This window comes from Cricetulus griseus, chromosome 5 (assembly GCF_003668045.3).
Source record: "Cricetulus griseus strain 17A/GY chromosome 5, alternate assembly CriGri-PICRH-1.0, whole genome shotgun sequence".
Lineage (NCBI taxonomy): Eukaryota > Metazoa > Chordata > Mammalia > Rodentia > Cricetidae > Cricetulus > Cricetulus griseus.
Window position 1 is genome coordinate 143,173,094 of NC_048598.1, and position 26,117 is coordinate 143,199,210.

At 39.9% G+C, this 26,117-nt stretch overlaps 1 protein-coding gene across 1 annotated transcript in view; it reads left to right on the forward strand.

Annotated features, from left to right (window-relative positions):
* Positions 1-26,117, forward strand: part of LOC100767997 (melanoma inhibitory activity protein 2) — a 70,103-nt gene that overhangs the window by 40,808 nt on the left and 3,178 nt on the right. Inside the window, exons 10-15 of the mRNA XM_027419639.2 lie at positions 940-1,009; positions 7,668-7,726; positions 8,841-9,081; positions 19,968-20,026; positions 21,223-21,496; positions 25,376-25,673. Coding sequence (XP_027275440.1) covers positions 940-1,009; positions 7,668-7,726; positions 8,841-9,081; positions 19,968-20,026; positions 21,223-21,496; positions 25,376-25,407 — 735 coding nt within the window. The 3' untranslated portion in view covers positions 25,408-25,673. The remainder of the gene's footprint in view (positions 1-939; positions 1,010-7,667; positions 7,727-8,840; positions 9,082-19,967; positions 20,027-21,222; positions 21,497-25,375; positions 25,674-26,117) is intronic.

Below are 26,117 nucleotides of genomic sequence, written 5' to 3' on the forward strand. Positions count from 1 at the left end.
AAAAGATGAGCATGGCTGTTTATGCCTGTAAGCTCAGCACTGGGGATAGAGACAGTGGATCCCAGAGCTTGTTGAGAGCCTAAGCTTCTGAAGTAGTGGAGTTCTGATTCCATGAGAGGTCCTGTCTCCAGGCCATAAGCTAGAGTGTGAGAGAAAAAGATACTTCTGTCTTCCTGCCTCATGTTCTTGCAGCCGGATGTGCCCCTGCACACTCAGGTGCAGATGACACAGAAGAAAATACTTTATTCTTTTGTAGTCATAGTAGTTAGCAAGTCGATCCATCATAAAATATTGTTTGATTTTGTTTCTATCTTTCCTACCTTCCCTTTCTTTCCCTCCCTGCCTGCATCCGCCTTCCCTCCCTCCCTTCCTTCTTTCCTTTCCTTTTGGATACAAGGTCTCACGAGGTAGTCCTTTCTTACCAGAACTCACTTTGTAGATCAGGCTGGCTTCAGACTTACAAAGATCTGCCTGCCTCTCCCTTCTAAGTTTTGGAATAAAAGATGTTGTACCATGCTCAGCAAGGTTTTTTTTTTTTTTTCAAGGTGTAGTAGTCAATAAATTGCAGTTACAAAATAAAAACCAAACAATTATTTATGTGTCTTAATAGCACGTAGAAAAATAGAGCACATGAGTATTTAATTTAAAAATGTATTATGTTTAAAAACTTACTTGTATATGTATGTGTCATGTATGTGCCTTCCATGATGTGTGTACGGAGTTCAGAAGACAGCTTTTGGGAGCAAATTCTCCTACCATGTGGGTTCTGGGGTTCAAACTTATATGATCTTGCTTAGTGGCAGATACCTTTACCTGCCAAGCCATCTCATTGCCTCTAGATTGAATTTTAAATTACTGTTAATTAAGTTCTAAAATGTAAAGCTATTAGTCTGAGTCATTACCTTCTCTTTTTATTTTCTTCTTTTGTTCAATATCCAGTCTCTGATGGAGAGCCTGCTGAAGACCAAAGTTTGGACTTGCTTGTTTGGAGACGATATAACAGATTATGGTAACCTTGATTTAGAAGTCAAGAGTGACTTAGAAAATGATGTGCACTTGCGTATGGAGACTGGCTCATTGTTTCCTCTTCATTCTGCATGTTTGTCGTGCTCCTTGTACACTTGAACTTGGCTGTTACACATAGAAACTCTTGTGTTGAAAAAGAAATAATCAAACAATTTTAGTGAGGAATTGGTTTGAAAATACAGTTAATAGCTCAATGGATCTTAGTTTTGTGATGGCCATACTATAACCAGCAACTGCAGTAACAATTAGTGGTGGTAGGGGTTAAGGCACTCTAAACTGTCTAAAACAAAGTGCTTCACAAATTAGTTATTCTGACACCCATATGCATAGCCAAAAAAAAAAGAGTAGGCACCACAGTGGTTATGATGCAAATTTTTAAGTTGTTGTAATGAAGAGAAGTATGATACATAGAGCAAAGGAGAAGGAGGCTACAGCTCTGAAGAGGTGATGAAAGATATACTCAAAAGTCTAGCTACATGAGGTGGTCAGAGTGCATGGCATTTCACACAGATGGACAGACTGCTCCTGAAATAGTTAAGGGGAGCTTTAATAAATATATTTGTATTTTTTATTTAAATTTCTCATGTAAGAAATAGTTTTTTAAGATGTCCTCTTTGTTCCATCGTATAAATTTGGATTGTTTGTCAAAAATCAGGTGTTCATAGGTGTGTGGGTTAATGTCAGGGTATTCAATTCTATTCCATTGGTCTACCCGTCTATTTTTGTGCCAATACCAAGCTGTTTTCAGGACTATAGCTCTGTGATAGAGCTTGAAGTCAGGGATGGTGATGCCTCCAGAAGTTCCTTTATTGTAGAGGAATGTTTTGGCTATCCTGGGTCTATTGTTTCTCCATATAAAGCTGAGAATTGTTCTTTCAAGGTCTGTGAAGAATTGTGTTGGGATTTTGATGGGGATTGCATTGATTCTGTAGATTGCTTTTGGCAAGATTGCCATTTTTACTATGTTGATCCTACCTATCCAAGAGCATGGGAGATCTTTCCATTTTCTGGTATCTTCTTTAATTTCTTTCTTTAGAGACTCAAAATTCTTATGGTACAGGTCTTTCACATTTTTGCATAGTGTTACCCCAAGGTATTTTATGTTGTTTGTGGCAATTGTAAAGGGTGATGTTTCTCTGATTTCTTTCTCCACGTGTCATCGGTATATAGTAAGGCTACAGATTTTTTTGAGTTAATCTTATATCCTGCCACTTTGCTGAAGGTGTTTATCAGCTGTAGGAGATCCCTGGTAGAGTTTTTCGGGTCACTAATGTAGACTATCATATCGTCTGCACATAGTGAGAGTTTGACTTCTTCCTTTCTGATTTGTATTCCCTTGATCTCCTTTTGTTGTCTTATTGCTCTAGCCAGTTCTTTAAGGACACTATTGAAGAGGTATGGAGAGAGTGGACAGCCTTGTCTTGTCCCCGATTTTGGAGGAATTGGGTCGAGTTTCTCTCCATTTAATTTGATGTTGGCTGTTGGCTTGCTGTATATTGCTTTTATTATGTTGAGGTATGTTCCTATTATCCCTGATTTCTCCAAAACCTTTATCATGAAGGGGTGTTGGATTTTGTCAAAGGCGTTTTCTGCATCTAGTGAGATGATCATGTGGTTTTTTTTTCCTCAGTCTGTTTATATGGTGGATTACATTGATGGATTTTCATATTTTGAACCATCTTTGCATCCCTGGGATGAAGCCTACTTGATCATGGTGGATGATTTCTCTGATATGATCTTGTATTGTATTTGCCAGGATTTTATTAAGAATTTTTGGATCAATGTTCATGAGGGATATTGGTCTGTAGTTCTCTTTCTTAGTGTGTCTTTGTGTGGCTTGGGTATCAAGGTTATTGTTACCTCCTAAAAAGAGTTTGGTAATGTCCCTTTTACTTATATTTTGTGGAACAATTTGAGGAGTATTGGTATTAGCACTTCTTTGAATTTCTGGTAGAATTCTGCAGTGAATCCATCTGGCCCCTGGCTTTTTTTTTGGTTAGGAGACTTTTGATGACTGCTTCTATTTCCTTAGAGGTTATAGAGGTATATTTAAGTTGCTTATCTGTTCTTGATTCAATTTTGGTAAGTGGTAACTGTCCAGAAAATTGTCCATTTCCTTTAAATTTTCCAATTTTGTGGAGTACAGTTTTTCAATGTATGACCTGAAGATTCTCTGGATTTCCTCAATGTTAGTTGTTATGTCCCTCTTTTCATTTCTGATTTTGTTAGTTAGCATGATCTCGCTCTGCCATTTGGTTAATTTGGATAACGGTTTGTCTGTCTTGTTGATTTTCTCAAAGAACCAACTCTTTGTTGTATTGATTCTTTGAATTGTTTTCTTTGTTTCGACTTTATTGATTTCTGCCCTCAGTTTGATTATTTCCTGGAGTCTGCTGCTCTGGGGTGAATTTGCTTCCATTTGTTCTAGAGCTTTCAGCTGTGATGTCAAATCTCTGGTGTGGCTATTCTCTATAGTTTCTTCATGTGAGCACTTAGAGCTATGAACTTTCCTCTTAGTACTGCTTTCAAAGTGTCCCATAAGTTTGGGTATGTTGTGTCAACATTTTCATTGAATTCTAGGAAGTTGGAGTATCTTATTCCAACACTTGACTCTGAGGTAATATCTGTATTTGAATGCAATCACCATCAAAATGTCTACACAATTCTTCACAGACCCTGAAAGAACAATTCTCAACTTTATATGGAGAAACAAAAGACCCAGGATAGCCAAAACAACCCTGTACAATAAATTAACTTCTGGATGCATCACCATCCCTGACTTCAAGCTTTATCACAGAGCTATAGTCCTGAAAACAGCTTGGTATTGGCACAAAATTAGACAGGTAGACCAATGGAATAGAGTTGACAACCCTGATATTAACCCACACACCTATGAACACCTGATTTTGGACAAACAATCCAAATTTATACGATGGAACAAAGACAAGATCTTCAAAAAATGGTGCTGGCATAACTGGTTGCAGATATGTAGAAGACTGAAGTTAGACCCAAGCCTATCGCCTTGCACAAAACTTAAGTCAAAATGGATCAAAGACCTCAACATAAATCCAGCTACACTGAACCTATTAGAAGACAAAGTGGGAAATACCCTTGAACTAATTGTTACAGGAGACCTCTTCCTGAACATAACACCAGTAGCACAGACACTGGGGTCAACAATTGATAAATGGGACCTCCTGAAACTGAGAAGCTTCTGTAAGGCAAAGGACACAGTCTGCAAGACAAACGGCAGCCCACAGACTGGGAAAAGATATTCACCAACCCCATATCTGACAGAGGGCTGATCTCCAAAATATACAAAGAAATCAAAAGCTAGTCACCAAAACACCGAACAATCCAATTAAAAAGTGGGGTACAGAACTAAATAGACAATTCTCAACAGAGGAATCTAAAATGGCTGAAAGACACATAAGAAAGTGTTCAACATCCTTAGCCATCAGGGAAATGCAAATCAAAACAACTCTGAGATACCATCTTACTCCTGTCAGAATGGCCAAAATCAAAAACACCAATGACAGTTTATGCTGGAGAGGATGTGGAGAAAGGGGAACACTTCTCCACTGCAGGTGGGATTGCCAACTTGTATAGCCACTGTGGAAATCAGTATGGTGACTCCTCAAAAAAATGGGAATCAGTCTACCACAAGTACCAGCAATTCCACTCTTGGGCATATAGCCAAAAGAAGCACATTCATACTGCAAGGACATATGTTCAACAATGTTCATAGCAACAGTATTTGTAATAGCCAGAAACTGGAAGTAACCTAGATGCCCCTCAACTAAGAATGGATAGAGAAAATGTGGTACATTTGCATAATGGAGTACTACTCATTGGAAAAAACAATGGAATCTTGAATTTTGCAGGAAAATGGATGGATCTAGAAGAAACCATTCTGAGCGAGGTAACCCAATTGCAAAAAAACAAACATGATATGTACCCACCCATATGCTGATTTTAGACATAGAGTAACGATTACCAGCCAACAATCCACACTGCCAAAGAAGCTAATTAACATGGGGGTCCCTAAGAGAGACATACATGGTCCCCTGAGAAGGGGAAAAGTTCAAGATCTGCTGAGCAAATTGGGAGAATGGGAAGAGGGGGGAGGGAGCTAGGAGAATGAGAAGGGGAGAAGAAGAGGGATGCCGAGGATATGAGGGAGCAGAAAATTTGAGTCAGGAAGAATACACGATAACAAGACTGGAGACATCATAATAGAGGGAGACATTTTTGGTTTACAGAGAAATCAGGCACTAGGGAAATGTCTGGAGATCTACAAAGATGACACCAGGTAACTAGCTCAGCAACAGAGGAGAGGCTACCTTAAATGCCCTCCACTGATTATGAGATTGATGACTGACTTATATGCCTTCATCCAGAAGCTGGTGGAAGTAGAAGCAGACACCCAGAACCCATAAGAGAAGGACCAGTGAAGAGCACAGAGGTCCAGACCAAGCTGGTGAAACACAGAAACAGCTGACCTCAACATCTGGGAACTCTTGCTCCCCAGTCTGATAGCTGGAATACCAGCATGGGACTGATCCAGACCATGGGTTTCTTTGAGGAAACCTTAGAAATCTATGGGACCTCCTGTAGAAGCCCAGTATTTATCCCTAGCATAGGTGTGGACTTTGGGAGCCCATTCCATATAGAGGAATACTCCCTGAGCCAAGACCCTATCCCAAAGGATACGAAAGACTCTGATGACACCCTATGGAAGGCCTCACCATCCAGGGGGAGCAGAAAAGATATGTGACAGATAAGGTTTTAGTTGTGGGGACGGATAGGGGAGAATGGGTGGGAGAAGGGAAATGGGATTGTTATGTAAAACAATCCTGTTTCTAATTCAAATTTAAAAAGTTGGGAAAAAAGAAATAGTTTTTTAATAGATTTTTTTTAATATTACTTAATTTGGAGCCATGGTTTAGTGTTTAGGTGAATACTTAGTTTGTGTTGGGACTTTGTAGTACATTAAATTGCTTTAAAAGTCTAGCTTCCTGGGTGTAGGTCACTCTACCTCATATAAATTACTATTTTTGTTTAATTATTGTTTTTCTGAGACTGTGTCTCATTGTAGCTCAAGCTGGCCTGGAATTCACACTGTAGCCCCTGCTGGCCTCTCATGGTAATCCTCTTCTCTGAACTTGGAAGTGTTGGGGTTTCAGGCAAGAGCTGCTAAGCTCATCTCCAAATTGTTTATTGTTGCAAGAAGAGAGTTTGTAAGACTAGCTGAGGAACTAATGCATTCATTTGGATGTCTTCAATAATTAACATGTATGGGTCTTAGTAAGATGTACCAGTGTAGCAAGGAATCAGTTTGCCAGTTATTCCTCCAGTCTCTCGGACAGTATCCTCCCATCCCCCCTCGCCCCAAGTAATTTTGGAAACCTGTGTCTGTGTATAGCATTCCTCCAAATCCAACTTTCTTTTCTCTTGGTATTTTTGTAATTATTTAATGGTTTCTGTTTATTTTATTGGTTTCTTTTTTTCTTGCATATATGTCTGTGTGAGAGTGTCAGATCCCCTGGAACTGGAGTTACAGACAGTTGTGCGCTGCCATATGGGTGCTTGAACTGAATCCAGGTCCTCTGGAAGAGCAGCCAGTGCTCCTAACTGCTGAGCCATCTCTCCTGCCCCGTATGGTTGCTGTCTTAGTTAAGGTTCCAGTTGCTGTGAAGAGACACCATGACCACGACAACTCTTATAAAGGAAAAATTTACTCGGGTGGCTTATGGTTTCAGAGGTTTACTCCACTGTCATCATAGTGGGAAACATGGGGTCATGCAGGCAAGCATGGTGCTGGAGAAGGAGCTGAGAGTTTTACATCTTGATTCCCCAGGACACAGGAGGTGAACTGTGACACTGTGCATAACTTGAGCTTAGGAGACTCGAAGCCCACCCCCACAGTGCCACACTTCATAGGGAGATTCATGCATGTCTCTCTCCCCCCACACACTCTTCTTGTTACTTAGGCTCTCTGGGTCTGTGATTATAGCATGACTATCCTTTTCTTAATAGCATATATCCACTTTGGATATATACCATGTTTGTTCTTCTGAGTCTGTGTTACCTCACTGCAGATGATTTTTTTTTCTTAGTTTTTCAAGACATGGTTTCTCTGTGGCTTTGCAGGCTGTCCTGGAACTAGCTGTTGTAGATCAGGCTGGTCTGGAACTTAGAGAGATCCGCCTTCCTCTGCTTCTTAGTGCTGGGATTAAAGGCTTGCCCCTCAACAACCTGGCTCTGAATTTGTTGAGTTACCTATAAGGTTGCTTTCATACAAGTATATATTATGTACTGGTGAAAGGAGGGCTCACAGAAAAGACAGGAAATGGATGCTGAATCCCAAGTTGTTCACTTAGGCTGCCGAAGCATCAAAATATCTAGAAGCCAGCTAGGCAGATCACCAGCACACTGCAAAAGAATGTCTCTTCTACTGAAATATCCAAAAGTCTCAGGCTGCTTTGAGGCCCCTAAGGGGAATACTAGTGTATTCGTGTCAAGTTGTTCCCTGTCCCAGCAAGGGGAGTGGAACATGTTAGTGTCATTTGGATCTGGAAATTGTCTGATAATGAAGTTGAGAACTCATGAATTTTTCCTGGTTTAATTTTTCTGCCTAGATGGGCCAGTATTCTCAAAATTGGAATTGAGGAAGAATGAAACCAAAGTTGACCCTGGGGTAAGTATTAGGAATTGATTTCTACCCCTGAATCCACAGCTAGTTTCTGGCTTTTATTAGAATAAGGCTAGAGCTATTCTACTTTGTGATATCAAGATATTAATATACCTCTACATAGCATTAATACTTTCATTGTTGGCTTGCAACCTTCTGTGAAATAGTACAGATCACAAGCCAAGTTTTGATGGTGCATGTAATACTGGCATTTTGGCAGGCTGAGGCAGGATTGTAAATTAAAAGCTAGTGTGGGCTATATAAGCAGATCTTATCTCAACCAACCAAATCGACTGGAGAAATGGCTTCCAGGTTAAGAGCACTGGCTGCTCTCCTAGAGGACCTGGGTTTGATTCCCAGCACCCAATTGGAGGCTCACAACCCTTCTTGACTCCAGGTTCAAGGGATTAGAAGTTCTATTCTGTCCTTAGAGAACACTGGATGTGTATGGTATGCAGACATACATGAAGGCAAAACACCCATGCATGTGAAATTTAAAATATTAAAAGACAAGAGAAAGAAGCCTGATATCTCTCACTTAAATAAGAACAACTTTTAGATGAACTTGAAAGCTTCTATGCTAGCTATACTATTTCAGATTTTCTTCCTTGAAATCTTAATGAATTTTAAAATGTATTTTAGTTTTATAATATAGCATTGATCTTGATCATTTTGAAAATATCTATCTTTTTGTTGTTGTTGTTCACTTTGAGATAGGGTTTCGCACTAGCTATGGAAGCTATGGAGCCACTCTTGAAACTCACTCTTTGACCAGGCTGGCCTGGACCTGACAGATCTATGCCTCCTGAGTACTGGGATTAAAGGCTCGAGTCCCCACCGCCTGGGGTATATCTATTTTTTTTAAAGTGTCTCCTTTGATGTGCTTGAACTGTGTTCATGCTTTAGGGAGACCCAGGTAGACTATTACTACCATGCTTAAAGTTTTCTGCTGAGTTAGTAATAATACTTCTGATAGCACATAAGGGGCTGGTGTGGAAACTGAACCTGTTCGAAGGTACTGTGGAATGTCATAGACTGCTTTCTTCTATGCCTGACACTCCCAGGAAAGGAGCTGGGCATCACGTGGTTTTACTGACTGCTGATTGTCACTCTCTTACAGAACTCAACTGTGCCCAACTCTGTTCCTGCTGAATTTGAGGCAGCTGGCCCCGGCTTCATCCCATCACCGGTTCCCCAGGATAGAGGCCCCAGAGGCCCTCCCATTGCAGAAGATCCAAGAAGTCCCATTATGAGTAGGCCACCCCTATTCCCACCGCCTCCTCTGGGAAACATCCATGCCAGTCCTCCGGATTATTTTACACCAAGGGACTTTGCTGACCCACCTTTCCCGCCATACCCAGGTAGGCTTTTTTTATAAGTCCAAGTATGTGTCAATATTCATCTGTGTGTTTCTTATTATTCTGACAAAGACTGGCCAGAACCAACTTGAGAATCAAAAAGTTTATATGACTCACCGGTTACAGTCCAGCAACAAAGGAAGCTAAGGCTTAACCTGATCCACCTTGGGTAATTTTGAATTTTAACTGTATTGTGAAAGGTCAGAATATCAGTAAATTTACAAGCAGTTTTATTTTTGTTAGTGCCCTTCCCCCAAGGCAGGGTTTCTCTATAGCTTTGGAGCCTGTCCAGGAACTCTTACTCTGTAGACCAGGCTAGCCTTGAACTCACAGAGATCCACCTGTCTCTCCTTCCCTAGTGTTGGGATGAAATTTATTGTGGCCATTAAGGTAATTGCTCATATTTATTTCTTAAGATTACTAAGTGTTTTAAAGTATTTCTCATAAACAGTAGGTCCCATATGATCATATTTAGATCATTTAGACAAGACCCTGCTTAGTTTTCATAGGTGTCTGCTCTCTGCCTTCACCTCTACTCTCTCTTTTGTTGTTGTTGTTGTTTTTTGGTTTTTCAAGACATGGTTTCTCTGTGTAGCTTTGGAGCCTATTCTGGCACTTGCTCTAGAGACCAGGCTGGCCTCGAACTTTCAGAGGTCCGCCTGCATCTTCCTTTTGAGTATTGGGATTAAAGGTGTGCACCACCAACGCCCAGCTGTCACCTCTACTCTTAAACTTCTAGTCAATTGAGATGAGTTTTGTTTGGGAAGTTTTAAGGTCATCCTTGACATTACAGGAAATGCTTTCAATAGGATATCATGTCAGGATCACTGATCTGAATATGAAGTTGAAAATTTTACTCCATTGAAAAGCTGTTTTACAGTAAGTCTTGAAGTATTGGAATCTTGAGTACCTGCCAAGATAGGACAAACACAACTGAAACTGATGGTGGGTGATGTTCTTACTAATCCTATGTAGTTTAGAAGTACATTTTACAATGTCAAGATTTATGTGTGAGATCAAGTTTTGTGGTGTTTGGGTATCAGAATAGGGGCTGGAGCTAGTGTTTCAACAAGTGCACAGTACAGGGTTTCACCTTTCAACTTTCACCGTCTTTTGCCCATCTCTTCAAACAGGAAGAACTGTGTGAGAACTGAGGGGCTTTCCACCTTACCTTTCCCCAAGAGCTGGGTTCTTCCCCTCACTCCCACATCCTGAAAGTAGAAATGAGCTACCCCCAGACTTGATTCTGCCTTCCAAACAACCTGCTCCCAAACCTCTGGAAACACAGGAGACCTGAGAGATTCCTCGGCGCTCATTTTTGGCTTAAGGAACTGCTGTTACTTAAGTGATTGTATTGTTATTTAATTGAAGCTTAATGGAATTATAATTCTCAGAATGGTAATTTGTAAAGAAAGATGATTTAAATATGAATCCTATGAGTAAATTATTTCCCTCTATTTTATTATGGATAGTATGTTTTACTTTGATTAACTCTTCCATAATTATGGTAGATTTATACATGTAATCTAATAGTTGGGGATATCTGCAACCCCAAATGCTGTGTCTTTATACTAGGCATGTGTTCGCCATGGTTGTAGAAAAATGGAAAGGTAATTGTATGTTTAATCAAATAAATTTTAATGTATTTAAAGTCTTGTTTGGCATTGATAATACTAACACCAGCCAGTTTCACATAAGCATGGCTCCATAATTTAGTCTTTTTACCTGTACCAATAATTCAGTGGTTCGAAAGGGAAAGTGTCTGGGACTGGAGAGATGGTGGCTCAGTGGTTAAGACTGGGTGCTCATGCGGAACAGAGGATTGGGCTTGGTTCCCAGCATCCATATGGCAGTTCCAACTCCAAGGAATCCAATGGCCTCTTCTGCCTCCAAGTGCACCAGGAATGCATGTAGTGCACATGCATGCATGTGGTGCACAGACATGAAGGTAGTGCACAAGGTATGCATGTGGACGCTGCATTCATGTAGAATACATCATGCACTAGTGCATCAGGCATGTACAGAGTGCATCAGGCATGCATGTAGTGTCCAGTGTGCATGCAGTGCACAGCATGCCTGTAATGCACAGACATGTATGTAGTACACAGGTGTGTATTTAGACAGAACATCTGCACATATAAATATATATAAAGAGACAAAAAGCCTTGATGCTTTTTCTGATGTGATTATCTGACAGAATATGTACCCTACTTCTTTCAGTTACATGTGACTGACCCAAATAAAATAATAAACCTTAAAGCCTTAAATATGTCTTCATTTTAAAGAAAATGGGGATATTGTCTAGTGATGAGTTTCAGAATTTATTTTAACTTAGTTCACTGATTAAGTTTTGTTTTTTTAACATTTCAAAAACAATGTGTGTGTGAGAGAGAGAGATGTAGAGAGAGAGGAGAGAGAGAGAGAACACAACAGCAGGCACACACAAGCCCACTCTCGTGCAGGATGTATGGTGATCAGAGGACAGCTGGAAGATTATCTTTCTACAGTAGGTTCTGGAGACAGCTCAGGTTCTCAGGATCATACAGTGAGCACTTTCCTCTGTATCCTGCCAGTCCTACTGAGTGGTTTTCTTACATAATTTCTCTTTCTCTTACTTTAACTATTTATCTATTTATTGATTTTGTTTGTTTATTTCTTAGACACTGGGTTTTTGTGTGTAGCTCAAGTTGTCCTGCAACATGCTGTGTTGACCAGACTGGCCTTGAATATGGAGATATTCCTGTTTCTGCCCATGGAGTGCTGGGATTAAGACTGTGCACCAGCTGGCAAATCCCACCCCAGGATCTGCGGGCAAACCCAATCAGTCCCTGAGGTCCAGGGGATCCTGACTCTGCTATTACGGCCACCAGAGAGTGCAGAGGTGAGCTTCTTCAGGCCGGCCTTGGACCCAACTTTCATCTGCCCACCCTGCCAAACTCTGCCCTGGGATCTTTGACAGGACGACTCAACCCCTGAGGTCCAAGCAACTCAGAAATGCTGACATCTCTGCGTCAGTCCTGCTCTCACCAACCTGGAGAGTGAGTGTCTCAAACCTGCCTGCACCCACCTTGAAACCCATCAGAGTATAAGAGCCAATTGCACACATCTGAAGAGAACACAGACCCATACACACCAGAAAAGGAAGTGACACCACCTGTACCCACTGGACGAAGAGATGGGAAGACGACAATAAAAGAACACATCCAACAACAGGTAAACCAATATGACACCACCAGAGTCTAGGGACTCTACACCAGCAACACATGAACATCCCAAAACAGAAGGAGCAGAAGAGAGCAACCTTAAAAACAACTTCATGTAGATGATAGAGAACCTAAGAGAGGAAATCAGAATCCTTCAGAGAACTGGAAGAATAGATGAACCAAAAGATGCAAGACATCGAGGAAAGCCAAAAAAGCCAAAAAAAATACAATGAAACAGCTGAAGGAAACAGTTCAGAACCTGAAAACTGAATTAGAGACAAAAAAGAAAACACAAATTGAGGGAATGCTGGAAGTGGAAAAGCTGAATAAACAATCAGGAACCACACATGCAAGCATAACCAACAGAATACAAGAGATGGAAGACAGAATCTCATACGCTGAAGATAAACTAGAGGAAATAAACTCATCAAGCAAAGAAAATCTGAAGTCCAACAAATCCATAACACAAAATATCCAGGAAATATGGGACACTGTGAAAAGACCAAACCTAAGGATAATAGATATAGAAGAAGGTGAAGAAACCCAACTCAAAGGCGCAGAAAACATATTCAACAAAATCATAGAAGAAAACTTTCCCAACCTAAAGTAAGACATGCCAATGAAAGTACAAGAAGCCTACAGAACGCCAAATAGAGTGGACCACAAAAGAAAGTCCCCTCATCACATAATAATTAAAACACCAAAAGTACAGAATAAAGAAAACATATTAAGAGCAGCCAGGGGAAAAGGCCAAGTAACATATAAAGGCAAACCTATCAGAATTAGACCAGACTTCTCCATGGAAACTCTGAAAGCCAGAAGGACCTGGATAGATATTCTACCAACCCTGAGAGAACACTGATGCCAGCCTAGACTACTATATCCAGTAAAGCTTCCAATCACTATAAATGGAGAAAACAAGATATTCCACTACAAAACCAGATTTTAAACAATATGTAACCACTAATCTAGCCCTACAGAAAGTACTGGAAGGAAAACTCCACCCTAAGGAAATTAACTACACTCACATGAACATTGGCAATAGATAATCCCAGTCTACAAAAACACAAAATAAAAGGCAGGGTAAATCCACATACAATACCAGTACCAACAACAAAAAAATCAAGAATAAACACTCAATGGACCTTAATTTCCCTCAATATTACTGGTCTTAACTTGCGTATAAAAAGACACAGGCTAGCAGATTAGATACAAAGACAGAATCCATCCTTCTGTTGCATACAAGCAACACACCTCGAATTCAAAGACAGACATTACCTAGGAGTAAAGGGTTGGGATAAGATATTCCAATAAAATGAAACGAGGTGGGGTAGCTATCCTAGTATCTAACAACATAGACTCCAAACTAAAATCAATCAAAAGAGATGAAGAAGGTCATTTCCTAATCATCACAGGAAAAATCCACCAGGCAGAAGTCTCAATTCTAAACAAAGGCACCAACATTCGTAAAAGAAACATTATTAAAACTCAAATCACAAATGAGACCTCACACAGTTATAGTGGGAGACTTCAGCATGCCACTTTCACCACTGGACAGGATCACCAGACAGAAACTTAACAGAGAGACAAAGGAACTAACAGAAGTTATGACCCAATTGGTATTAACAGACATCTATAGAACTTTCTATCCAAACACAAAAGAATATACCTTCTTTTCAGCATCACATGGAACCTTCTCAAAAATCGACCACATACTTGGCAACATAGCAAACCTCAACAGGTACAAAAAATTTGGAATAATCCCCTGTGTCTTATCAGACCACCATGCTTTAAAGTTAGAAATCAAAAACAAAACAAAGTGCAGAAAACTTACCAACTCATGGAAATTGAACAACACGCAATTGCACCATTCCTGGGTCAAGGAAGAAATAGAGAAAGAAAGTAAAGACTTCCTAGAATTCAATGAAAATGTAGACACAACATACCCAAACGTATGGGACACTTTGAAAGCAGTACTAAGAGGAAAGTTCATAGCTCTAAGTGCTCACATGAAGAAACTAGGGAATAGCCAGACCAGAGAGTTGACATCACAGCTGAAAGCCCTAGAACAAATGGAAGCAAATTCACCCTGGAGGAGCAGAAGCCAGGAAATAAACTGAGGGCAGAAATCAATAAAGTCGAAACAAACAATTCAAAGAATGAATATAACAAAGAGTTACGAAAATTGAATCAAGAACAGATTAGGAACTTAAACAGACCTATTACCTCAAAGGAAATAGAAGCAGTCATAAAAAGTCTCCCAACCAAAAAAAGGCCCAGGGCCAGATGGGTTCACTGCAGAATTCTACCAGAATTTCAAAGAAGAGCTAATACCAATACTCTTCAAATTGTTCCACACAATAGAAACAGAAGGGACATTGCCAAACTTATTTTACCAGGCTACAATAACCTTGATACCCAAGAAACACAAAGACACAACTAAGAGAACTACAGACCAATATCCCTCATGAACATTGATGCAAAAATTCTCAGTGAAATACTGGCAAATCGAACCCAAGAACACATCAGAGAAATCATCCACCATCAACAAGTCGGCATCATCCCAGGGATGCAAGGATGGTTCAACATATGAAAATCCATCAAAGTAATCCACCTTATAAACAGACTGAGAGAAAAAAAAACACATGATCATCTCACTAGATGCTGAAAAAGCCTTTGACAAAATCCAACACCCCTTCATGATAAATGTCGTGGAGAAATCAGGGATAACAGGAACATACCTCAACATAATAAAAGCAATATACAGCAAGCCAACGGCAAACATCAAATTAAATGGAAAGAAACTCAATGCAATTCCCGTAAAATCTGGGACAAGACAAGACTATCCACTCTTTCCATACCTCTTCAATATTGTCCTTGAGGTTCTAGCTAGAGCAATAAGACCAACAAAAGGATGTCAAGGGAATACAAATCAGAAAGGAAGAAGACAATCTTACTATTTGCAGATGATATGATAGTCTACATAAGTGACCCCGAAAAACTACCAGGGAACTCCTACAGCTGATAAACACCTTCAGCAAAGTGGAAGGATACAAGATTAACTCAAAAAAATCTGTAGCCCTACTATATACCGATGACTCATTGGTGGAGAAAGAAATCAGAGAAACATCACCCTTTACAATTGCCACAAACAACATAAAATACCTTGGGGTAACACTAACCAAACAAGTGAAAGACCAGTACCATAAGAATTTTGAGTCTCTAAAGAAAGAACTTAAAGAAAATACCAGACAATGGAAAGATCTCCCATGTTCTTAGATAGGTAGGATCAACATAGTAAAAATGAGAATCTTGCCAAAAGCAATCTACAGATTCAATGCAATCTCCATCAAAATCCCTACACAATTCTTCACCTACCTTGAAAAAATAATTCTCAACTTTATATGGAGAAACAAATGATGCAGGATAGCCAAAACATTCCTCTACAATAAAGGAACTTCTGGAGGCATCACCATCCCTGACTTCAAGCTCTATCACAGAGCTATAGTCCTGAAAACAGCTTGGTATTGGCACAAAATTAGACAGGTAGACCAATGGAATAGAGTTGACAACCCTGATATTAACCCACACACCTATGAACACCTGATTTTGGACAAACAATCCAAATTTATACGATGGAACAAAGACAACATCTTCAAAAAATGGTGCTGGCATAACTGGATGTGGACATGTAAAAGACTGCAGTTAGACCCAAGCCTATCACCTTGCACAAAACTTAAGTCAAAATGGATCAAAGACCTCAACATAAATCCAGCTACACTGAACCTATTAGAAGACAAAGTGGGAAATACCCTTGAACGAATTGGTACAGGAGACCTCTTCCTGAACATAGCACCAGTAACACAGACACTGAGGTCAACAATTGATAAATGGGACCTCCTGAAACTGAGACGCTTCTTTAAGGCAAAGGAGATAGTAGGCAGGGCAAAACGGCAGCCCACAGACTGGGAAAAGATATTCACCTATCCCACATCTGACAGAGGGCTGATCTCCAAAATATACAAAGAACTCAAAAGCTAGTCTCCAAAACACCAAACAATCTAATTAAAAAGTGGGGTACAGAACTAAATAGATAATTCTCAATAGAGGAAAGACACATAAGAAAGTAATCCTTAACCATCAGGGAAATGCAAATCAAAACAACTCTGAGATACCATCTTACTCTGGTAGGATGGCCAAAATCAAAAACACCAATGACAGTTCATGTTGGAATGGATGTGGACTTCTCAACTGCTGGTGGGAGTGCCAACTTGTACAGCCACTTTGGAAATCAGTATGGTAACTCTTCAAGTAAATGGGGATCAATCTACCACAAGATCCAGCAATTCCACTCTTAGGCATATAACCAAAAGAAGCACATTTTTTACAAGGACATCTGTTCAATGATGTTTACAGCAGCACTATTTGTAATAGCCAGAAATTGGAAGCAACCTAGATGTCCCTCAACTGAAGAATGGATGGAGAAAATGTGGTACTTTTACACAATGGATTATTACTCATTGGAAAAAAAAAAACAATGAAATCTTGAAATTCGAATGTAAATGGATGGAATTAGAAGAAACTATTCTGAGCGAGGTAGCACAATCGCAAAAAGACAAACATTGTATGTACTCACTCATATTCGGATTTTAGACATAGAGTAAAGGATCACCAGCCTATAATCCACACAGACAAGAGGCTAATAAACAAGGAGGACCCTAAGAGAGAGAGACATGGTCCCCTGGAGAAGGGGAAAGGGTCAAGATCTCCTGAGCAAATTGGGAGCATGGGAAGAGGTGGGAAAGAGCTAGGAGAATGAGAAGGGGAGAAGACAAGGGATGCAGAGGACATGAGGGAGCAGAAAGGTTGAGTCTGGGGAAGAATAGATGATAACAAGAATGGAGATATAATAGAGGGAGACATTTTTTGTTAAAGAGAAATCAGACACTAGGGAAATGTCTGGAGATCTACAAAGATGACACCAGCTAACAATCTAAGCAACAGAGGAGAGGCTACCTTAAATGCCCTCCCGTTAAAACGAGATTGATGACTAACTTATTTGCCAGCCTATAGCCTTAATCCAGCAGCTGGTGGAAGTAGAAGCAGACACCCACAACTAATCACCGAAATGAACAGGAACCAGATGCAGAGAAGGATGAGTGAAGAGCTCAGGGGTCCAGACTGGGCTTGTGAAACCCACAGAAACAGCTGACCTGAACATCCGGGAACTCTTGCTCCCCAGACTGATAGCTTGAATACCAGCATGGGACTGATCCAGACCCCAGGAACATGGATTTCTGTGAGGAAACTTCGGAAATCTATGGGACCTCCTGTACAAGTTCAGTACTTATCCCTAGCATAGGTGTGGACTTTAGGAACCCATTCCATATACAGGAATACTTCCTGAGCCAAAACACATGGGGGTGGGCCGATGCCCTATCCCAAAGGATACAATAGACTGATGGCACCCTATGGAAGGACTCACCAGCCAGGGGGAGCAGAAAGGATATGTGATAGGGTTTTAGTTGGGGGGAGGTTGTAGGGGAGGACGGGTGGGAGAAGAGAACTAGGATTGTCATATAAAACAATCCTGTTTCTAAATCAAATAAAAAAGTTGAAAAAAAAGAACAATAAAGTTGAGATAGTTAAAAAAAAATAAGAGTGTGCACCACCAACCCTCTCATTTTATTCTAACTTGTATCATGTTGATTGTGTTCTGTGGGTGTAACCACCATGAGTCCCCTCTTTCTGAGGAAGGGAGTTCAAGTGTCTTCAGACTGGTGTTCCTGTTTTTGGTCTTTCACACTGATAGGAATGGAGAGAGTGAGACCCACCACTCTCAAACCCAATGGATTTCCTTTAAATATGTTCAGCCAGTGGTTTTCACCAGTTCAGTTGGGGTTTCCGTAGGTGTCAAGCGACTGGGTAAGTAACATTCTTTAGCACAGCAATGTGATTGTGACTGGAATGTTTCCTGAGTGTCATTGGGAACAGTAGTCAAGAGGTGTTTTTGCTCACACCGAAAGAACAGCTTTGCACTGAGTGCACTGTTTCTCCTGTTCTGATTCTAGATTTTTACAATATGAACTTAACTTCATTCCCATTTTTTTTTTACTTAATTCAGAAAATGTATCAGAGTATGTATTTTTTCCCTGTAGGAAGAACATATGATTTTAGTATTTGTCTACAATCAAGTTTTATATTGAAACCTTTGTAATCTTGACATCATTAAATCTTTGTTTAAACCCACTTTTCAACAGGCATTGGTGGCACATGCCTTTAATCCCAGCACTCTGGAAGCAGATCTCTGTGAGCTCCAGGCCAGCCTGGACTACAGAGCGAGTGCTAGGATAGGCTCCAAAGCTACACAAGGAAACCCTGTCTCAGAAAACCAAAAAAAAAAAAAAAAAAAAGAAAAAAGAAAAAGAAAGAAAAAGAAACAAAAGATAGAATCAGAAACCAAAGCAGATCACATGCTTTAAACACATAATGGCACAGGACATACATTACCATTCCAAAACATAGGGAAAGGTAATAGTGAGGAAATACTGGAGCAAGCAAGATCGAAAACCAGCTGGGCAGATTCCAAACTGTACATCTCCATGTGTGAAGTCAAAACACTCTTCAGATCTCCAAATCTTTTGAGGTTTATTGACTACAATGCACTTCTCTCTCTTGGGCTGGTTGCACTCCCCATGAACAGCTCTCCTTGAGAGGTGTCCCAGGAACTCTGGCAACTCTAAAGTATTTTTGTGTATCCCATGGATGCCTGACAAGTGAGAAAGACAGAACAGGGCATCAGAGCCTCTGGAAGTAGACTTGCAGATGGTTGTGAGCTGCTGTGTGGTTGTTGAGATGAGCACAGGTCCAATGAAGGCGCATCCAGTACTGTTAAGCACTGAACCATCTCTCCAGCCCTTTCTTGTTGTCTCATATTTCAGGCATGTCACCTAATATATGTGTTGAAAGTTAGTTTTGGGATGAGAGTAAGGGTTGACTGTATCTCGCTATAATACAAACTTTACTCTGTTCCATAGCTAACTTCTCATTGTCTTTTATCCATTTACATATATCCTCTTTAGCAGTCAAGGTTATTAGACAGGCAAAAGTCAATGGTCATGTAAAAGATAACCAGTAAAATACTTTGGGTTCTTATTATTAATTAGTTATCTTATTTAATCATTTCATATTTAGTAGATTGACTCTGTCAGGAGCTCTCCAATGTTCACTCACTAACCACTGAAGCTGGGAAATATATGTTTCTATGATAGGTATTAAAGTAAATAACAGAAAAAATAAAATTCCAAAATTTAAATTTTCATTGTATATTTGTTGAGTTATCTATAAGGGTACTTTCATACAAACATATATTATGTACTGAAGGAAAGGAGGGCACACAGAAAAGACAGGAAGTGGATGCTACATCCCAAGTTATTCACTTTGGCTGCCACAGCAAGATAGCCTAAGACCTAGCTGGAAAGGTCACCAGCACACTGCAACAGAAAGTCTGTTCTACTGTAATTTCCACAGGTCTCAGGCTGCTTTGCGGCCCCTAATATGGAATACTCGTGTATTTGTGTCAAGTTGTTCCCTGTCCCAGCAATGTCAGTGTCATTTGGATATTGAAATGGTTTAGGAATAAAGTAAAAACTCATGAAATTTTTCCGGTTTAATATTTCTGTCTAGATGAACCAAAATCTTCAGAAATGATGTCCATGAAGAATTACTCCAAAAGCAAGCCTGGAGTAAGTATTTGAAATTGAATTCTACCCCTGTATCCACAACTAGTTTCTTGGTTTTATTAGAGGAAGGCTAGAGCTCTCCTACTATGTGATATCAAAATATTTATAAAGTATACTTCTACTTAGCATTAACACTGTCATTGTTGGCTTGTAACCTTTGGTGAAATAGTACAGATGACAAGCAGGTTTTGAGGATGCATGTCATCCTAGCTTTTTGGCAGGCTGAGGCAGGTGGATTGTAAATTCAAACCCAGTGTGGACTATATATATAAGCAGATCTTGTCTGCACCAACCAAGTAGTCTGGAGAAATGGTTTCCAAGTTAAAAGCACCGTCTGCTCTCCTAGAGGACCTGGGTTTTATTCCCAGTACCCAAATATTGCCAACAACCCTTTGTGACTCCAGGTATAAGTGATCTTACACACTATTCTATCCTTGGAGAACAGTCAATATATATGGTATGCAGACATATATGGAGGCAAAACACACTTACATATGAAATAAAAAGTATTTTTTAAAAAAGACAAAGAAACCTGATATCTCCCACTTAAATAAGAACAACTTTTACATGAACTTGAAACTTTCTATGCTAGCTGTACACTATTTCAGATTTTCTTCATTGAAATTTTATTTGAATCTTAAAATGTATTTTAGTTTTAAAATATGTAGCATTGATTTTGGTCATTTCAAAATATCAATATCTTAACCATTTTCCTTTTGTGTATGTTTGTGTGTATATCTGTGTGTTTGATACAAACGTCCATCTTTGTTTTCTTTTCCACTTTGAGATAGGTTTTTCCAGTAGCTCTAGAACCAGTCCTGGAACTCACTATATTGCCAGAATGGCCTCAAACTGACAGAGATCCACTTACTGCCTCCAGAGAACTGGAATTAAAGGCTTGTGCCCCCACAGCCTGGTGTTTACCTGTTTTTTTAAAGTGTCTGTTTGGATGTGCCTGAACTGTAATTGTGATTTAGGGAGAGCCAGGTAGACTATTATTACCTTGCTTGAAATTTTCTGCTGAGTAAGTAAAAATACTTAGAATAGCAAATAAGCATCTCCTCCACTGGTGTGGAAATTGAGCCTGTTCCCAGGCCTTGTGGAATGTCATGGACTGCTTTCTTCTATGCCTAACACTCCCAGGAAAGGAGCTGGTCATCAAGTGGTTTTACTGACTGCTGATTGTCACTCTCTTACAGAACTCAACTGTGCCCATCTCTCCTACTGAATTTGAGGCAGCTGGCCCTGGCTTCATCCCTCCACCGGTTCCCCAAGATAGAGTCCCCAGAGGTCCTCTCTTTGCAGAAGATCCAAGAAGCCCCATTATGAGTTGGCCACTCCCATTCCCACCACCTCCTCCAGCAATCAACCTTGCAGTTCCTCCAGGATATTTTACAGCAAGGGACTTCAGTGGCCCACCCTTCCTGCCTCCACCAAGGGACTTCCCTGGCCTACCCTTCGCACCATACCCAGGTAGGCTTTTTTTAAAGTCCATGTCAACATGTATCTGTGCTTTTCTTATTACTGTGATAAAGACTGGCCAGAACCAACTTGAGGAGAAAGAGTTTATATGGCTCACAGGTTACAGCTCTGGTGCAAAGGAAGCCAAGGCTTAGGTACTTTTGGTTTTAATTGTACTGTGTAGGTCAGAATTTACAGAAATTTACAAACAGGTTTTTTTTGTGTGTTTGTTTGTTTTGTTCTTATCTTCCCAAGGCAGAGTTTATCTATATAGCTTTGTTCCCTGTCCTGGAACTCTTAATCAGTAGACCAGGCTAGCCTTGAACTCATAGAGTTGCACCTGACTCTACTTCCCAAGTGGCTGGAATTAAGGTGTATGCCACCAAAGCCCAGCTTCAAGCATTTTTAAGATTGTAATTATGTGTATTACATTTGTGGCCATATTTAAAGCAATTTCTTATATTTTTGTCCTACAATTACTGACATAGTTTTTTGAAATATGTCTCATAAATAATAGTTCCCACATGATCATATTTAGTTATTTGTTGAATTTATTGAGATTCCTTCAACCCTACCATTTTAAAATAAAAGTACTTTATTTACTTTACAGCATACTTTATACATTGGAATCAAAGTTTCTACCCAGTAAATCATGTTTTCAAGTTCTAGATGATAGTCAGTTTAGTTGCCCTAGGTGTCTGCTCTCTGCCCTCACCTCTACTCTTCTATTTGCATGAAACCCTGAGGGCATGCAAGATATTGAGATCAACTTACTGCTTAGTATCTGCTGGATACTTAGTATCCTGGATCTAAGTGCTGGGCAAAATATTTGTATTATGTGAAATAATAAACTCTGAGTTTCTGATATTTTGATGAACATTAGAAGCAAAATGCTAATGTGGTGTCTTGAGATCTGAATTAAGAGTAAAGTTTGCAGTTTCCCTACTCCATCCTTAGATTTAAGCAATCCCATGTTTAAGAACAAACCTGTGTTTGCTAAGATTCCTTCATCTAAGCTGTGACTCCTCACCTGTTGACTTCACACCCCAAGTTGTGAAGGTAGTGAAAATTGTCGAACCAAAGACGTTTTCTGGATTACTGCCTGCTGAGATGACAAAAGTAACTGTAGAGCAGTATTTCTTTCTCTGTTTTTTTTTTTTTTTTTTCCTACTCACTTTGTAGCTCCTCCTCACCATTTCTTTTTGACATGTTGATGTGGTTTTCTTTCTTGGGCTAATAATATGTTTGAAGGTGAAATGAACTTAACTGAATTCTGCTTTCACATATGGTAAGTTGTCTTGTTTCAGCATTTCATGTGTAGATTTACATATGTGCTGCAATTGTGTCACAACTGCTTGTTGAATGAGAATGCAAAGGAAGTCCACCGTCTCTCAAATGATTGACTAGTGCCTAACAGTAACAGGTGACAGGTTTTGTTTTTAGTTTTGGTGAAATGTCTAAGTCAAAATAAGCAAAACAAAACTAGACTCATGTTTATCCTAATGAAGATATTCAAAAATTTATTTCTAGGCCAAACATATTCTGAAGCTGCTCTACAAAGGCAAGATAGATTTTATCCTAACTGTGGTAGACTCCCTCGACCAAAAAAACACACAAAGTATAATATGCCTCCTTTGCTTGAAGTCAGTAAGAAATACCTTGTGTGTGTGTGTGTGTGTGTGTGTGAGCATGCGCAGCTGGGTGTGTATATATGTAAGCATATGTGCCTCTGAGATTAAATAGTTGAGATAGTCTAGAAGACAGGGAATTGAACCTGAGGCTAATTTAATTACTGTCCCAGATTGCTCTAAATTCCAAATCACCTTCCTAAATTTCCCGTGTTTGTATTTCTCATTGACTTTTTCCAAAAGATTATATTTGTTTTTGTTATGTGTATGGCATTTATTCTTGTGTATCCCATGCATGCCTGATACCTGAGAAAGATAGAACAGGGCATCAGAACCCATGAAAGTAGCCTTGCGGATGGTTGTGAGCTTCTGCGTGGTTGTGGAGAATTAAGCACAGGTCCTGTGGAAGAGCAGCCAGTATTCCTAAGCTCTGAACCATCTCTCCAGCCCTTTCTTGTTGTCTATAAGGGTACTTTCATACAAGCATACATTGTGTACTGAGGGAAAGGAGGGCACACAGAAAAGACAGGAAGTGGATGCTACATCCCATCTTGTTCAATTCTGCTGCCACAGCAAGATGGCCTACCACCTAGCTGGAAAAATCACTAGCATACTGCAACAGAATGTCTGTTCTACTGAAATTTCCACAGGTCTCAGGCTGCTTTAGGAACCCTAATATGGAATATAGTGTATTCGTGTCAACTTGTTCCCTGTCCCAGCAAGGGCAGTAGGACATGTCAGTGTCATTTGGATCTGGAAACAGTCTGGGAATCATTGAGAACTCAATTTTTCTGGTTTAATATTTCTGTCTAGATGAGCCAGAATCGTTAGAAATGACTTCCACAAAGACTGACTCCAAAAGTGACGCTGGAGTATTGGAAACTGAATTCTACACATGTATCCACAACTAGTTACTTGATTTTATTAGAAGTCGAGAACTCTCCTACTATTCGATATCAACCTATTTATTAAGTATACTTCTACTGAGCATTAACACTTTCATTGTTGGCTGGTAACCTTCTGTGAAATAGTACAGATGACAAGCAGGTTTTGATGATACATGTAATACTGGCATTTTGGCAGGCTGAGGCAGGAGGATTGTAAATTCAAAGCTAGTGTGGGCTATATAAGCAGATCTTATCTCAATCAACCAAATAGACTGGAGAAATGGCTTCCAAGTTAAGAGCACTGGCTGCTCTCCTAGAGGACCTGGCTTTCATTCCCAGCACCAGAGTGGAGGCTCACAAACCCTTCTTGACTCTAGGTTCAAGGAATAAGAAGTTCTATTCTGCCCTTAGAGAATACTGAATGTGTATGGTATGCAGACATACATGCAGGCAAACACCCATACATGTGAAATAAAAAATATTAAAAAACAAGAGAAAGAACCCAGCGTTGGTACTGCACACCTTTAATCCCAGCATCGGGGAGGCAGAGACAGGCACATCTCTAATAGTTTGAGGCCAGCCTGGTCTACAAGAGCAAGTGCCAGCATAGGCTCCAAAGCTACACAGAGAAACCTTGTCTGAAAAATCCAAAAAAAAAAAAAAACCAAAAACCGGAAACAAAACAAAACAAAACAAAACAACAACAAAAAAAAAGAGAGAGAGAGAGAGAGAAAGAAACCTGATATCTCACACTTAAATAAAAACAACTTTCATATGGACTTGAAACCTTCTATGCTAGCTGTACACTATTTCAGATTTTCTTCATTGACTCTTAAAATGTATTTTATTTTTAAAGTATAGCATTGACTCTGGTCATTTTGAAAATACCAATATCTTAACCATTTTCCTTTTGTGTGTGTTGGTATATATGTGTTTGATACAAGTGCCCATCTCTTTTTTTGTTTATTTGTTTTTCATTTTGGGATAGGTTTCCCAGGAGCTCTGTAGCCAATCCTGGAACTCACTATATTGACAGGCAGGCCTCAAACTGACAAAGTTCCACCTACTGCCTCCAGAGTACTGGGATTAAAGGCTTGTGCCCCCACAGCCTGGTGTTTATCTATTTTTTTTAAAGTGTCTGTTTTGATGAACCTGACCAGTACTTGTGTTTTAGGTAGAGACAGGTAGACTGTTAATAGCATGCTTAAAGTTTTCTGCTACATTAGTAAAAATAATAAGCATCTCCTACACTGGTCTGGAGACTGAGCCTGTTCCCAGGCTTTGTGGAATGTCATGCTTTCTTCTATGCCTGACACACCCAGGAAAGCAACTGGGCATCAAGTAGCTTTACTGACTGCTGATTGTCACTCTTACAGAATTCAACTCTGCCCAATTCTCCTCCTGCTGAATTTGAGGCAGCCGGCCCTGGTTTCATCCCTTCACCGGTTCCCCAGGATAGAGGCCCCAGAAGCCTTCCCTTTCCATTGGATCCCAGAAGTCCCATTATGAGAAGGCCACCCCCATTCCCAGCACCTCCTCCAGGAAACATGCATGCAGGTCCGCCAGGTTATTTAACACCAAGGCACTTCAATGGCCCATATTTACTGCCTGCATGTCCTCCAGATCGTTTTCATCCAAGGGACTTTCCTGGCCCACCTTTCCTACGATACCCAGGTAGGGTTTTTAAAGTCCATGTAAGTGTCAACATTTATCTGTGCTTTTTTTATTACTGTAATAAACACTGACCAGAACCAATTTGAGGAGGAAAGAGTGGAAGAGCATCCAGTACTCGTAAGCACTGAACCATCTCTCCAGACCTTTCAGACCTTTCAGCCCTTTCTTGTTGTTGCATATTTCAGGCATGTCATCTAATATATGTGGTGAAGGTTAGTTTTGGGACCAGAGTAAGGGTTGACACTAACTTGCTATAATACAAATTTTACTCTGTTCCATAGCTCTGTTCTTCTTGTCTTTAATCCATTTACATATATCCTGTCTAGCAGTCAAGGATATTAGGCTGGCAATTATCAATGGCCATGTAAATGAAGACCAGTAAAATAATTTGGGTTCTTGTCCTTAATTAGTTATCTTATTTAATCATTTCATATTTAGTAGATT